At 45.5% G+C, this 12036-nt stretch overlaps 1 protein-coding gene across 1 annotated transcript in view; it reads left to right on the top strand.

Moving 5' to 3' along the window:
- The window catches only part of LOC142575001 (uncharacterized), a 31896-nt gene extending 20306 nt beyond the window's left edge, over positions 1 to 11590 (top strand). Inside the window, exons 5-7 of the mRNA XM_075683978.1 lie at positions 750 to 917; positions 6750 to 6884; positions 11537 to 11590. Coding sequence (XP_075540093.1) covers positions 750 to 917; positions 6750 to 6884; positions 11537 to 11590 — 357 coding nt within the window. The remainder of the gene's footprint in view (positions 1 to 749; positions 918 to 6749; positions 6885 to 11536) is intronic.
- The last annotated feature ends 446 nt before the right edge of the window (positions 11591 to 12036 follow it).

Raw genomic sequence — 12036 nt, 5'->3', positions numbered from 1 at the left:
ATGCGGCGCCGTCGCTCTCCTTGCCTGTTGCCTTGCTGGAGGACACGACTTCGCAAGTTGACACGTCGCCGGTCGCTACGTTTGCAGCCCACAACGCAACAAAGGCGATTCGTGGTCCTCGCGAAAGGAAACCTCGACACCCACACTGACCGCGCAGCTCGCATCAACATGGAGCACGTTGTAACACAAGCAGACGACACTTAACTGTGCTGGAAGTGATCGAGCGTATAGCGATAAATTGTCGTCGGGGATTCTCTTTGTTACTTTTTTTGTAGAAACAAATTAACCAGCATTTCAACTTTTACGAGCGACATTTCTTCACCATAAAGTTGGAAAAGTTCGCGATGAGGCTACCTAGTCAACCAATCGGACAGCTTGCCTACCTCACGTCACGTGCGCCAACTGCGTAAATTGTAACGGGGCGGGTGGAAGCACAAGGGAGCAGCGCCACTGCGATCGGTAGCGATGAGCATTTTCAAAACTTCATAATAAATTAGACGCTTTACGCGGACCGCTTAAATGTGTCACCTAATAATGGGAAGGACCTGCCCTTACGATTAGGTACGTTTGCCCGAAAGAATCAAGATTGCTTCAGGGCCCCTTTAAAGACATGCACAACAATCCTCAGATGCCAAGAATTTCTTTATCTCTCGTGTTTGCGGCACATTTGGCTGATCTGTTCAACTGCAGCTGCAGTTACTGATGAATTTACCGATTTCAAGCTGAGCGGTTACAATGGGCACGCGCAGCGCCATAACCTGGTCAAGGCGGTGTTCGACAACGTGGACATGGCCTTCTGGAAAGCGCGCTCTCCCGTCACCATCCAGCTGCTGATGGCCTTCACGGCGGCAGGCTTCGCCGAGCTCATCAACAGTATGCCGCTCTGCAACCTCATCATGCCGGTGGTATTTGAGATCGTGCGTACCTTCTGTGTCTGTGCGTTCATAGACTACGCAGCGAAATACGCAGTCTTCATATTTTATAGCTCCATATACCAAAGACAAGATGAAATGGGTAAAACGCAAGTGCTGATTTTTTACTGAAGTTTTATTCGAAGCACGTTACTAATAGCACGTGAATACAGCGTAAATTTATTCCGTTCGGACTTCATGCCAATCTCTTGACGTGAAATTTACGTGCGGGTGGTGATCCGCAAGGTTATTTCAACAGGCCAATCCAACGATCTGCTCGTTTATAGAAGGGGACTCCGGTTTGCTTTCAAAGCGAATAGCACTGCCCACCGTGAGATGTTGTCCTTTATCTAATTGGCTTAGGAGAGGAGAGGGGCTCGCAGAAAACGGGAGGCCTTCGCTGGGGCCGAGCTAGCGCCGTTAAGCAGATTAACCTGGTGAGGAAAGTAATGCTGGCGCTATCGATGGTTCCGCTTCCCACTGCATAGCTTACGGTGGCTCGTCGACGATTGCCGCGGCGTGCAACGGGGCGTTAAACATGCCGCAAAAAGGGAGATTCAGTGAAAATGTTGGCATAGCGACGTCGTAGACGTGCCAAAAGGGCTTGGAAACGTTATGCTGCAGCGGGAATTTCTTTATTATAGACAGACCAAGCTATTCTCGCCGACTGTTCCGAGTACACAGCGCTGGAGCGATCAGTGCACAGCTATCTTCTATCTCTTTCTGAAGGAGACAGTTTTCGGCTATTCAACGAAGAAAAGAAAACTATGGGGGCATTTAATCAATTCTTATGATTGCAGATGCGAGAGCATTACTTGTCGCCGACTGTGTCGCAGAGTTATGTCCCTGAGTTTAGCGTTGCGGCGAAATGTTGCTGTGTTTAGTGCTACTGCGCAATGTTCCCGTGTATGTTGCTTATGAAGTCGCAACAGCGCAAGACGACGAACCGGCCATGCTGCGATCTCTCAGCTTAGATTTATTTGCGGAGTTCTCATTAAAGTAGCGTTTGACGCACATTGGGTTGAGTGTTCTTTCGCGATCACTTTTCAGCACGATGACACCACACTGCCAAAGCGATTACACTACTTTTCCGAGTGGCACCATGACACTATATTTCTTCATCGGGTTCGTAGGCGAACTCCACCTCGTACTGTGGGGGGAATGTCACAGTCCCCATCCGACGGGTACTTTAAGCGCCTTGGATCTTATTCGCCGCCGTCGCTCATGCGCTGCGGCGATGGCGTCTGCGGGTCCGAGTTGTTAAACAAAAGCATGGCCTTGTGGTGGGAATAGCATATCGATGCGTACCTTACTTCGTGCACTGTGCGTGGCGCGTTCTCGAACACGATGTGCCTCGGGAGGCGGTTATTTGGAGAGGCGTATCTCATGCACGCTGAGATCGGCACACATCGCACCGATGAACATTGACGTTTAATGAGCGTCCCGATTCAAGCATCCTACGACTAGCATGGACGTGCTAGAGTTACTGTATATGGCTCCCACAGGGAGCTATGTACATTAATTCTAGGTCGCGCCACATCGTTGCGCCATCTAGTGAATTACCCGCCAGGCAGAGCCCAACCACGTGCACATCCTCGAAGCTATTGCAGCGAAGCTGTTAGCCTCTAGTTGGCCGGGATTTTTTTGTCTCCGTCAGAAAAAAAAAGAGAAAAGATTGAACCGAGAAAAAGTCCTTGGAATCACGCACACGACACACAGCTAAGTATTCATTTTCAATAAAGAAAAGTGCAAAAGAAGCGTCAAAACCGCATCATGGATGATAAGGCGCATGTGAACACTGCTAGGCGCGTTCCTTCTTTCCGCGTGTGTTTCCCGGTATAGATTACGGTTGCATAAGCTACTCCGGTGGGAAAGGGGGCAGCATCAGCATACGAATCAGTGAGCGGTGCCACCAAACTTCATATTTAAAAGGGAGACCTGTCTAGCAACTCATTCAGTTTATTTCAAGACCGCTATGGGTAGACCACGCAAAGTTAATTCTCCTGAAGAGCAGCGTGAATAAGATGAGCGCCGACGAGTGCAAAACCGTTATGCTCAACAACGGTGTCCTGATAAGACAAGCCAGAACAATAAAACATTTCGTGTGTCCAGCGACGGAATTTGAGTGGTTTTCTAACAGCTTCGCTGGCCATACACTTTCGCATGGTCGCCGTGGCGAGTCAGTTTTTTGTGACTGTTGCCTGTTGCAACAGCGGTGCAATGCAACGGTGGTGTAGTGGTTAGCGCGCTCGACTGCGGAGCGGTGGCGGCGGGACAGAGCATCGAATTCCCACCGTGGTCACATTTAGAGAGTATAACTGCTGTACGCTACGCTACGTCCTGGCGGCTTGCGTGCCTAGGCAAGAAAGGTGGCCGCCACCCCAGAGATAAGCAAAAGCGTATCGCCGGGTATGCCACAGCTGCATATATTTGCGAGAGGCGTGAAAACGTATTGTGATTAAAAAAGTATTGTAACAAAATATTAAAACCCGAATAGACTATGTTCATTGTGAATTGCTGCTTGGCGTCAGGGGCTCTGTAATGAAAACTACGTAAGCTTATCTCAGTTCCCTTTCACCCGTGCAATGGGTCGGCCGGGGGCTGTGGGCACTGCGGAAGAACAGCGCGTTTGCGAACAACGCCCCGGTGAACAGACGCGCGAATGCGCGCGGCACCGTCCATCGGCTCGTAATATGGACGAAGGTCGTGCCGCAAACGCCAAGCGTGTGCACCTTTGGTTCCAGATCGCCCCTACCGACTCAACTCCCATCGTAATAGTAGGCGATTTCAACGTAGACGTGTCTCGGCCATGCGGAAAGTGGTTCGTGGCGCTTCTCTTGGAAAGGTTCGGCACTCAATGTTAAGCTAACGTCAGTGTGTCCACTACGCGTGATCGGTCGTGCATAGACCTCACATTCGCCGAGAACATTTCCGGTGTCGCGACAGAGCCACTGGCAGTGTATCATTGCGATCATAAAGCGATAGTCACCTTGGTGACCAAATGATGAATCGAAAAATATCAGACAGAGGAGGGTTTAAAATCGGGAAAGCATTGAGTATACTATTTATTTAAAAAATAATCGTGAAAAAACGAAATTCATTGGGGTGTATGTCTTTATTTTCAATCAACATCTTTATTATGAACATATTTATCCCCATATACAGCTCCGCTGGTCATCCACCATCACAGAAAAGAATGCCTCTGAATTTCTTTTTCTAAAGCGCAGCTCTTAGGCGCCCGTTCCTGCGGCTAGCATCGAGTCGTCCCTCGTAATCGCGCGAACGAGCAGAGCCAAGGATGAAAGTGAACGCGAGCGCCGCGAGGTATTGAAAGACAGCGACAGCGAAGAGAGCACGAAGAGGAAAGCGGAGGAGGAAGGTGCAGCGGCACCATGAGGCGGAAAGCGAAGAAGGAGGGTATGACGACAGCGTGTGAAGCGTAGTGCCGCGCAAGGCACGCACTGCGGTAACCATGGCTACGAGATGGCGCCAGAGTAACGCGCGTCGTTTGTATGGAAAGAAAGCGCAACATGAGTGCAGGTTTGACTGCGGCGGCCAGTGTGAATCGCACCCACGCTTCGTCCACGCGCTGCCTCTTGCGATCTACCCATTAGCGAGGCAGTCGCGCCACACTTCGCTCCGTTTGTGCCGTGCCAGACGAGACATTGTCCACGACAGCCAATATCTTGAGAAATGAAACCACGCATAGAGCTGCGCTAAAATTGTGCATAAGTGAGTATCGTAATCGACGGTGAAAAGTTGGCGTAATTTGTGTGCCATTTTTCTGCCATGACTTTCTGGTGGCGGCGGGGTCGCACAATGAGCCAAGTAATGTTCTCGCATTAAAAGACGTTGAGTTTTTTTTCGGCATAATGATGCATCTTTAGTCAGGGCACGTAACATTGACGTAGTAAAGTTTCGTGGTTTTGTGACGTCACGTGACACAAACTCGGTGTGGCCATAAAACATTTTGAGCAATCTAGAAGAGCTATATGGTGAGAAAAACGCAGATATGAAGATTAATGTTTCCCTTCTGTCCCGTTGCGCCTGCTTGTCGCTGTCATTAACTGCCACGAGAGAAGCACCTCGGTGGCGTAAATCGCACAGCCAACGCCTGCGTCACAGCCTGTCGCATTTTAAGCGGCAGCAAACTCTGCTAGATGCTGTGTTCGTTTGTACGAGAAACGTTTGAGAGCGCTGCAATCACGATGCACAAGCAGGCATGTCACGTGGTATATTCTGTATTTCGCGGGCATCTGCAGTAAGTCGGAAAACACTAACGCCTAATAGATAGAAAGTTGGAAACTGTTTATTCGGACGTTTTGGACAACTTTCTAATTTGAATTTTTTGCCTAACTTCGTTGCTTCAGAAGTTGGTTAAACAATCTTGCCTGATTATACAATTAAGCAAAATACAAAAGATAGTGTGACTTGCTACGTACTATAGTCAGCAACATGCATCTGGTCGCGTCGTCTTAGAGTGCATCGGTATATTTTCAAAGACTGGCTAAAGTTAGCTGGGAAACCCTGTATATGCAATACACACACACACTTACGTTGCTCGTATGCGTCTTTTTAGTATGCTGACACTTTTACGCATCCTTGCCTGTCTAGTTTACTTATATGCTGGTTTATAACATATAACTATATCGTTGATCCTTTATTTCCCAAACAAATACCACATATTCGTTCATAATTAGGATGGTTCGCTCCTGTGTTGCCTAAAATTTTATTTATTTCCCTGTCGTTGCTTACCTTACGCTGCAACCACACCACCGAATTTTTTTATCGTCAGTTTCTTTATGTCATATTGTAAGCCTGTTTTGCGACAATATTTCAGTGGTACATTTTAATGCTTGCACAGAATCTCACTGCATATTTCTCTCTTTGTTTCTTCCGCTTCCATTTGCATTTGGTCTTGAGCGCTTCACTAAATGTTTACGAGTATAAGGCGGTTGGAAAATTACGAACACAGCAAAAAAGAAAAAAGAAGAATGTGGCCAGAGGGACAAAGAAACAATAGCTTCCCAACCATAAATACAATCCAACTTGCTGAACTTTCGGTAATTTCAAGCGCACCAGCTCTATCATTTGTGCCTTTCTGTTACTTCTGTTGATGTTGATCGTAATTCTGTACCTTTAGAATTTATGTATCCTGCTCCATTCGTGTAGTACAGCAGACGCTATTCTGACATGCTTGTTGGGGCCTTCTAGTGGAAAAGCTGTGACGAACAACCTGAAATTGCCGGAAAGCGTGCTGTTTCTTGCACGACAAAGTTAAGATCGCTCTCATCCTATAATGGTCACGAGACTTTTTTTTTTTTTTTTGAGGGGGGGGGGGGTGAAGGTCAGGGGGGCGGTTATGTACGAGGAGGTTTTTTATGACGCGGAAAAAATTATTACACAGTTGGTAAGAATTAAACTACCATTCAATCTGGCGTTTTTTAAAACGCTCGTCACTAGAAATTGTTCTCATAGCGGATTTAAATAAATAATCTTGACTAACTGTGTAACTAAAATAATTCATAAAGTGTTTCAGTGCCCCCGCACAGTAGCGGCCAACAATTCATTTAGTCGAGACCTCGTAGAACGTACCTGAATATTTTAAACCTTGGCTGGCATCAGCTGGAACGCCCTGCATATTCTCTCACCGTGAACTAGTTACGTGTTCGTGTAGCTATACTATGTAAGACGACTTGGAAATATTGCGTTCCGTTTGTTGCTCCATGCCTACTGTGCAGCTATATTGCACACTGTCTCGATTATGTCCCAGTCGCAGTTCGCAGGTGTATCCCACAGTCTAAAATAAGCTTCGTGCGCCTCTGCCTCGAACCGCAGGCATCGGTCTCCACCACCAACCCCGTGCTGTACGCGATTCCCGTGGCGGCCGCGGCGTCGTCGAACCTCATCTTCCCGTCGAGCATTCCTGTCGTCATCCTGAGGGACTCTCTCGAAATGCGTACGAGCGAAGCGGTGAGCTCCCTCTTCCGCTTATCGCTCGCTTGCGTCTAGACATTTCTTTTTTTACTGAAGACATCAGCAAAGCTGGAGAAACAACGGAAGTGCATTATACAGCCAGCTTTCCTGAAGGTGCAGGCACGCGTTAGCCATTGCATCTTTGTAACAAATGCAGAGCTGATAAGAGAGGTGGCTGTTTGGCTCACCAACCATAATGCGCAGTGACGCAGGTGAGTGTTGCGCACTGTTAAGTTCAGTGCACAGAAAGGATCACTCTCGTAAACAGTTTTCACCGAGATATGTCAGCAAGGTGTTTATGAAGCAAAACAAGTAAGTTTTATTCGGCTGTCACGTGGATGTTAGGCTTAACCGAAATGTTTAGCGCCTGTGTCTTCTCCGCGCAGTGCTTATGGACTTCGTTCTTCTTCAGGTACCCAAACGCGTATTTACAGTTTCCTTTTTTTTGTACCTCGAGAGCTTTCTTCAAAGCTCGCAAATTTCAGCCTCGGAAAAGTTAACTTCGTCGATATAGTCGCACCTTGTGTCGCAAACGCGGTTTAGAAAGTTCTGCAGCTTTACTTGCGCCCATTACTTACTAACCAAGATCGAATGCGAATTTGTTCAGTGGTCATGGCGTGGCGCTGCTGAGCTCGATTGCTCAGGTTTGATTGCAGGGACGCGGCGGTAACATTTCAATAACAGGAAAGGCAGAAACGCCCGTGTGCTCCTTAAAGGACCACATGTAGTAGAAATTATTCAGTAGTCTGAGTACCCCTTGCCTCGTAATCGCATCATCGTGTTGGCACCATTGTAGATTATTTATTTATTTATTTATTTCAAAGTACCTTACAGGCCCCAAGGGTGGCATTGAGTAAGGGGGGCGTCATTGAACAAATGACAAGAGAAAACAGATATATGAGCGCTAAAAAATGTGAGAGTCAAAAATGTTTGTAATGATCACATGCTTCCAAAACAGTGTTAAAAAAACGCTAAATCAATACAAGGAGTTATCGGGAAAGGAATGAAAAGTACATTTCACCCTAACATAAAAGGCGATGTAACACTTGCGCAAAATAACGTACATAGCGCGAGTACATAAAGCAAACAAAATTGAAACCACAATAACAAGAAAAAGACATTATATGACATGACATATGTACAGATGAAGATATTTGTTATGATGAAGACTGTAGGTTCAGTAGTTGTCTAAATTTATCATTGCTCATTTGAGCGACAGTGCTATTAGGAAGCGAATTCCATAACCGAATCGCTCGTGGTAAAGCCGAGAAGTTAAATGCGTTAGTGTTGCCATAAATGCGAGTGAGACTTAAATCATTATAAAGTCGTCGTGATGTGCAAGACGCGCGTTCCAGTGGCAAGTTTGGTGGCTTGATTTGGTGAACATATCTATGGAGCAAGGACAGGAGTGCTATGTCACGTCGGCTACTCAGTGATTGAAGGGAAAGGTCGAGTTTTATTTGAGTAATGCTTGACTGGTAGCTGTAATTTCGGGAAATAAATCGACTAGCTCGGTTTTGGATGGCTTCTATCATGTGGATTAGGTATTCCTGGTAGGGAGACCATATAGGGGACGCGAACTCGAGCTGAGGGCGTACAAATGATATGAATGCTAATTTACGGATGTTAGACGGGCTATTACGCAAGTTGCGGCGAATATACCCAAGAGATTTGGAAGCGTTTGCGCATATGGTTGCAATGTGAAAGGCCCAGGAAAGGCTGGGTGTAAGATTTACGCCTAGGTATTTATATGCTGATGCCTGAGATATTATATTTGTGTTCATATAATAGGAAAACCTATGAGTTGATGTTTTTCGCGTGAATGTCATTAGTTGGCATTTAGATGAGTTAAGTTGCATTTGCCAGTCTTCACACCATTTGGTAACGAGATGAAGGTCCTCTTGAAGAATGTGATGGTCATCAAGGCTGCGAATTGGTCGATATAATATACAATCATCGGCGAAAACACGCATGCAGGATGAGATGTTATTGGGCAGATCATTGATGTAAATAAGAAAAAGCAAGGGTCCTAGTACGCTATCCTGCGGTACACCGGAACTGACATATGCAAGGGGTGACGTAAAATTATTAACGACTGTAAATTGCTGACGATTTGTTAGGAAGTTACGAATCCAGGAGAGCGTTAAGCAGTCTAATTTGAGAACGGATAATTTGGAAATTAAACGGCAGTGAGCCACACGGTCGAAGGCTTGAGAAGTCCAGAAAAAAGCAATCTGTTTGAAGATTATGGTCCATGTTAAAATGCAAGTCTGTAGTGAATTCTAGTAACTGCGTCTCACATGACAAACCTTTCCTAAGCCCATGTTGGTTAATAAAGAAAAAATTATTTGATTCCAAATGATGATATATGTGAGATGCAATGATATGTTCAAGCATTTTGCAGCAAATACTTGTCAATGATATCGGCCGATAGTTTTCTGGGGAATTCTTGCTACCATTTTTGTGGACTGGTATCACTTTTGCAATTTTCCAGTCTAAGGGAAGCTGGCCTGATGACAACGACTGGCGGAAAATATTGCATAAAAATTTGCTAGATAACGTGACAGTATTCTTTAAAATTTTTGAGTTAATATTATCGACACCCGAAGAAGTAGTCAACTTAAGGTTATTTATGAGACCTGTGATACCGTCCTCTGTTATATCGATGGATTGCATGTACTGGTAACCTAGATCAGTGACTTCCGGTAGATTAGAATGGTCTTCTACTGTGAATATGGATGAAAAAAATTCATTAAAGACGACTGGGCATTCCTTGTCACTGATTGGAGCTTGATTCCCATCACTTGGTGAAATGTGATGTGAGCCACTATTGGGTGAAATCACCTGCCAGAATTTTCGGGGGTTGTTTTTAAGTAGTGAAGGTAGATCTTGAGAGAAGTACTTTTCTTTAGCCTCTTTTAAAGATGACCAGTAAACTTTCAAGAATAAGCTATATTTATCCCATACCACGGGTGAGTTTGTACGCTTTGCAGTTGCGTATAGCCTTTTCTTCTTGTTTCTGAGCCGTCGAAGGTGCTTGGTGAACCAATGGTTCTGTCTATCGCCTGTTATTCTTATTTGGGGGATATACGTTTCCACTAAAGCACACAGCTTTTCTTTAAACAGAAGCCAGTTTTCGTTGACTGACCGAGCAGAAAACGAAGCTAAAAAGGTGCCAGAAAGAAAAGTATCAAGTTCTTTGTTAATATTGCCATAGTCTCCCCTGTTGTAATCACGAATGGTTTTGTTTGAGACGCCTGTATATTTCAAGGGAATGTTAAGAGTAAGTTGTAGTAGCTTGTGATCACTGAAACCGTCTAAGCAAACAACTTCACCAATTGTTTCAGGGGTGTTAGTGAAAACTAAATCTAATATGTTAGTGCCACGGGTGGGCTGGGTAATTATTTGGAATAAATTGAAATCTAACATTAAAGAAATGAACTCCATTGATGTATGACAAGAGGATGATAGGTTATTCCAGTCGATCAATGGAAAATTAAAGTCGCCAAAAACATAGACGATATCAGCCTGACAGAGCTCAAGGGCTTTAGAAATACTATTGCGCAGTTCGACAAGAAAGTACTGGTTTGCATCGGGAGGACGATAACAGCATCCTATCAGTAGCTTGTTTCTGTAGGTTTGACATTCAGCCCATACTATCTCAATACTGGAATCTACATTAATAACTTGTGAGGTAACTGTTCTTTTGATACCAAGGAGTACGCCACCACCTCTCTTTACGGTCCGATCACACCTTAAAATGTTATATGTGCTATCATGTGGAAATATTTCATTATCTGTTATTTCAGAGTGTAGCCATGTTTCAGTAAGAACAAGAATATCTGAACTGCAGTCATCAAGAAATGAGGCAATATCGTCGCGTTTAGGCAACAGACTTCGGATATTTGTGAAAGATATTGATAATGATGGTGCGATGACAGGTGGTTTTGACTTCCTGCAGTTCACATCATGCAGTGTAGTTTGCTGCTATTTAACACAAGGAACAACTGTATTCCGAGTGCTATCAAACATATAAATGGCGTCCCCAATTCGTAGTCGATCGGTTGACAACGTAAATGGCTTTGCTTCAGTTTTCGCAAAAGCAATTAGCTGCTTTCTTGCCTGCCGGGTAGCTGGCGAAAAATCCTCGCGTATTGAAAAACCAGACCCTTTCAGTTTGCGTGCAGAAGACAAGATACGGCCTTTGTCTTTGAAAAACGTCATTTTCGCAATAATAGGCCTCACCCTGCCTTCCGCAAACTTCCCTAATCGGTGCACCCTCTCAAACTGCGCAGTCGTGAATTCCGTACCCAATTTTTCGGAGCAAAATTGTATCACTTTTTTTTCTGAAGCTGCCCAGTTTTCCTTAGCCTCATCAGCTATTCCAAAGAAGAGCAGGTTGGATCGTCGCATACGGTTTTCTGCATTTTCACATCTAGAAGATATTTTATACAGCTGATTGGAAACGTCACGCTATGTTTCCAAACACGTTCCAGAATCCCCAGCTGGTTGAGATGGCACAGATGATTCCAACGCTACTAGCTTCGAAGTTAGCACTTTGATTTCGTTTACGGCGGCAGCGCGTTCCTCGTTCGCTCGTATCAAGTCACTGCGCAAAGTCTTCTCATTTTCTGCATGTTTGCGTGCAGTTTCCAAAGCAGCTGCCTGTCCCTTTTGGAAATTTTTACAATCGGCTTGCATAGCAGCCACGGCGTCTTCAAGCTTATTTATTCGTTCCAAGGCAGCAGCGAAGGCGTCTGCCTCAACCTTGGACATTGGGCCGGGATTCGGCTCGACGTCACCCGCGAGGACAAGTAACAGCTCAAACAAAGTAAAGTACATTTTTGCAAACAAAGTAACCAACCGCTTAAACGCGTCACTCCACTCTGTCGGGCACGACATCGCTATGATACAATAATCGCTAGATTTAACCGAAGCAGCACCCGCCAGGTAACTAACCTGCAACAATGGCATTGGTGAGGAAGGCATACTTGAAACGATGTCGTGCCCGAAGCGGACGGTGGCTGGCTGGCTTTTAAATCCCCCGTTGGCTGTGACGACTGTAGTATCAGTTCCAGGTTGCCAGACGAGTAGTCGAGCACGATCCATATTAGGCCTTGCGTGCGCAGCCAGATCACAGGTTGGGAGC

This window comes from Dermacentor variabilis, chromosome 3, assembly GCF_050947875.1.
Source record: "Dermacentor variabilis isolate Ectoservices chromosome 3, ASM5094787v1, whole genome shotgun sequence".
Taxonomy (NCBI): Eukaryota; Metazoa; Arthropoda; class Arachnida; order Ixodida; family Ixodidae; genus Dermacentor; species Dermacentor variabilis.
Note: the sequence above shows the minus strand (reverse complement) of the source record. Positions and strands in the feature narration are given on the sequence as shown.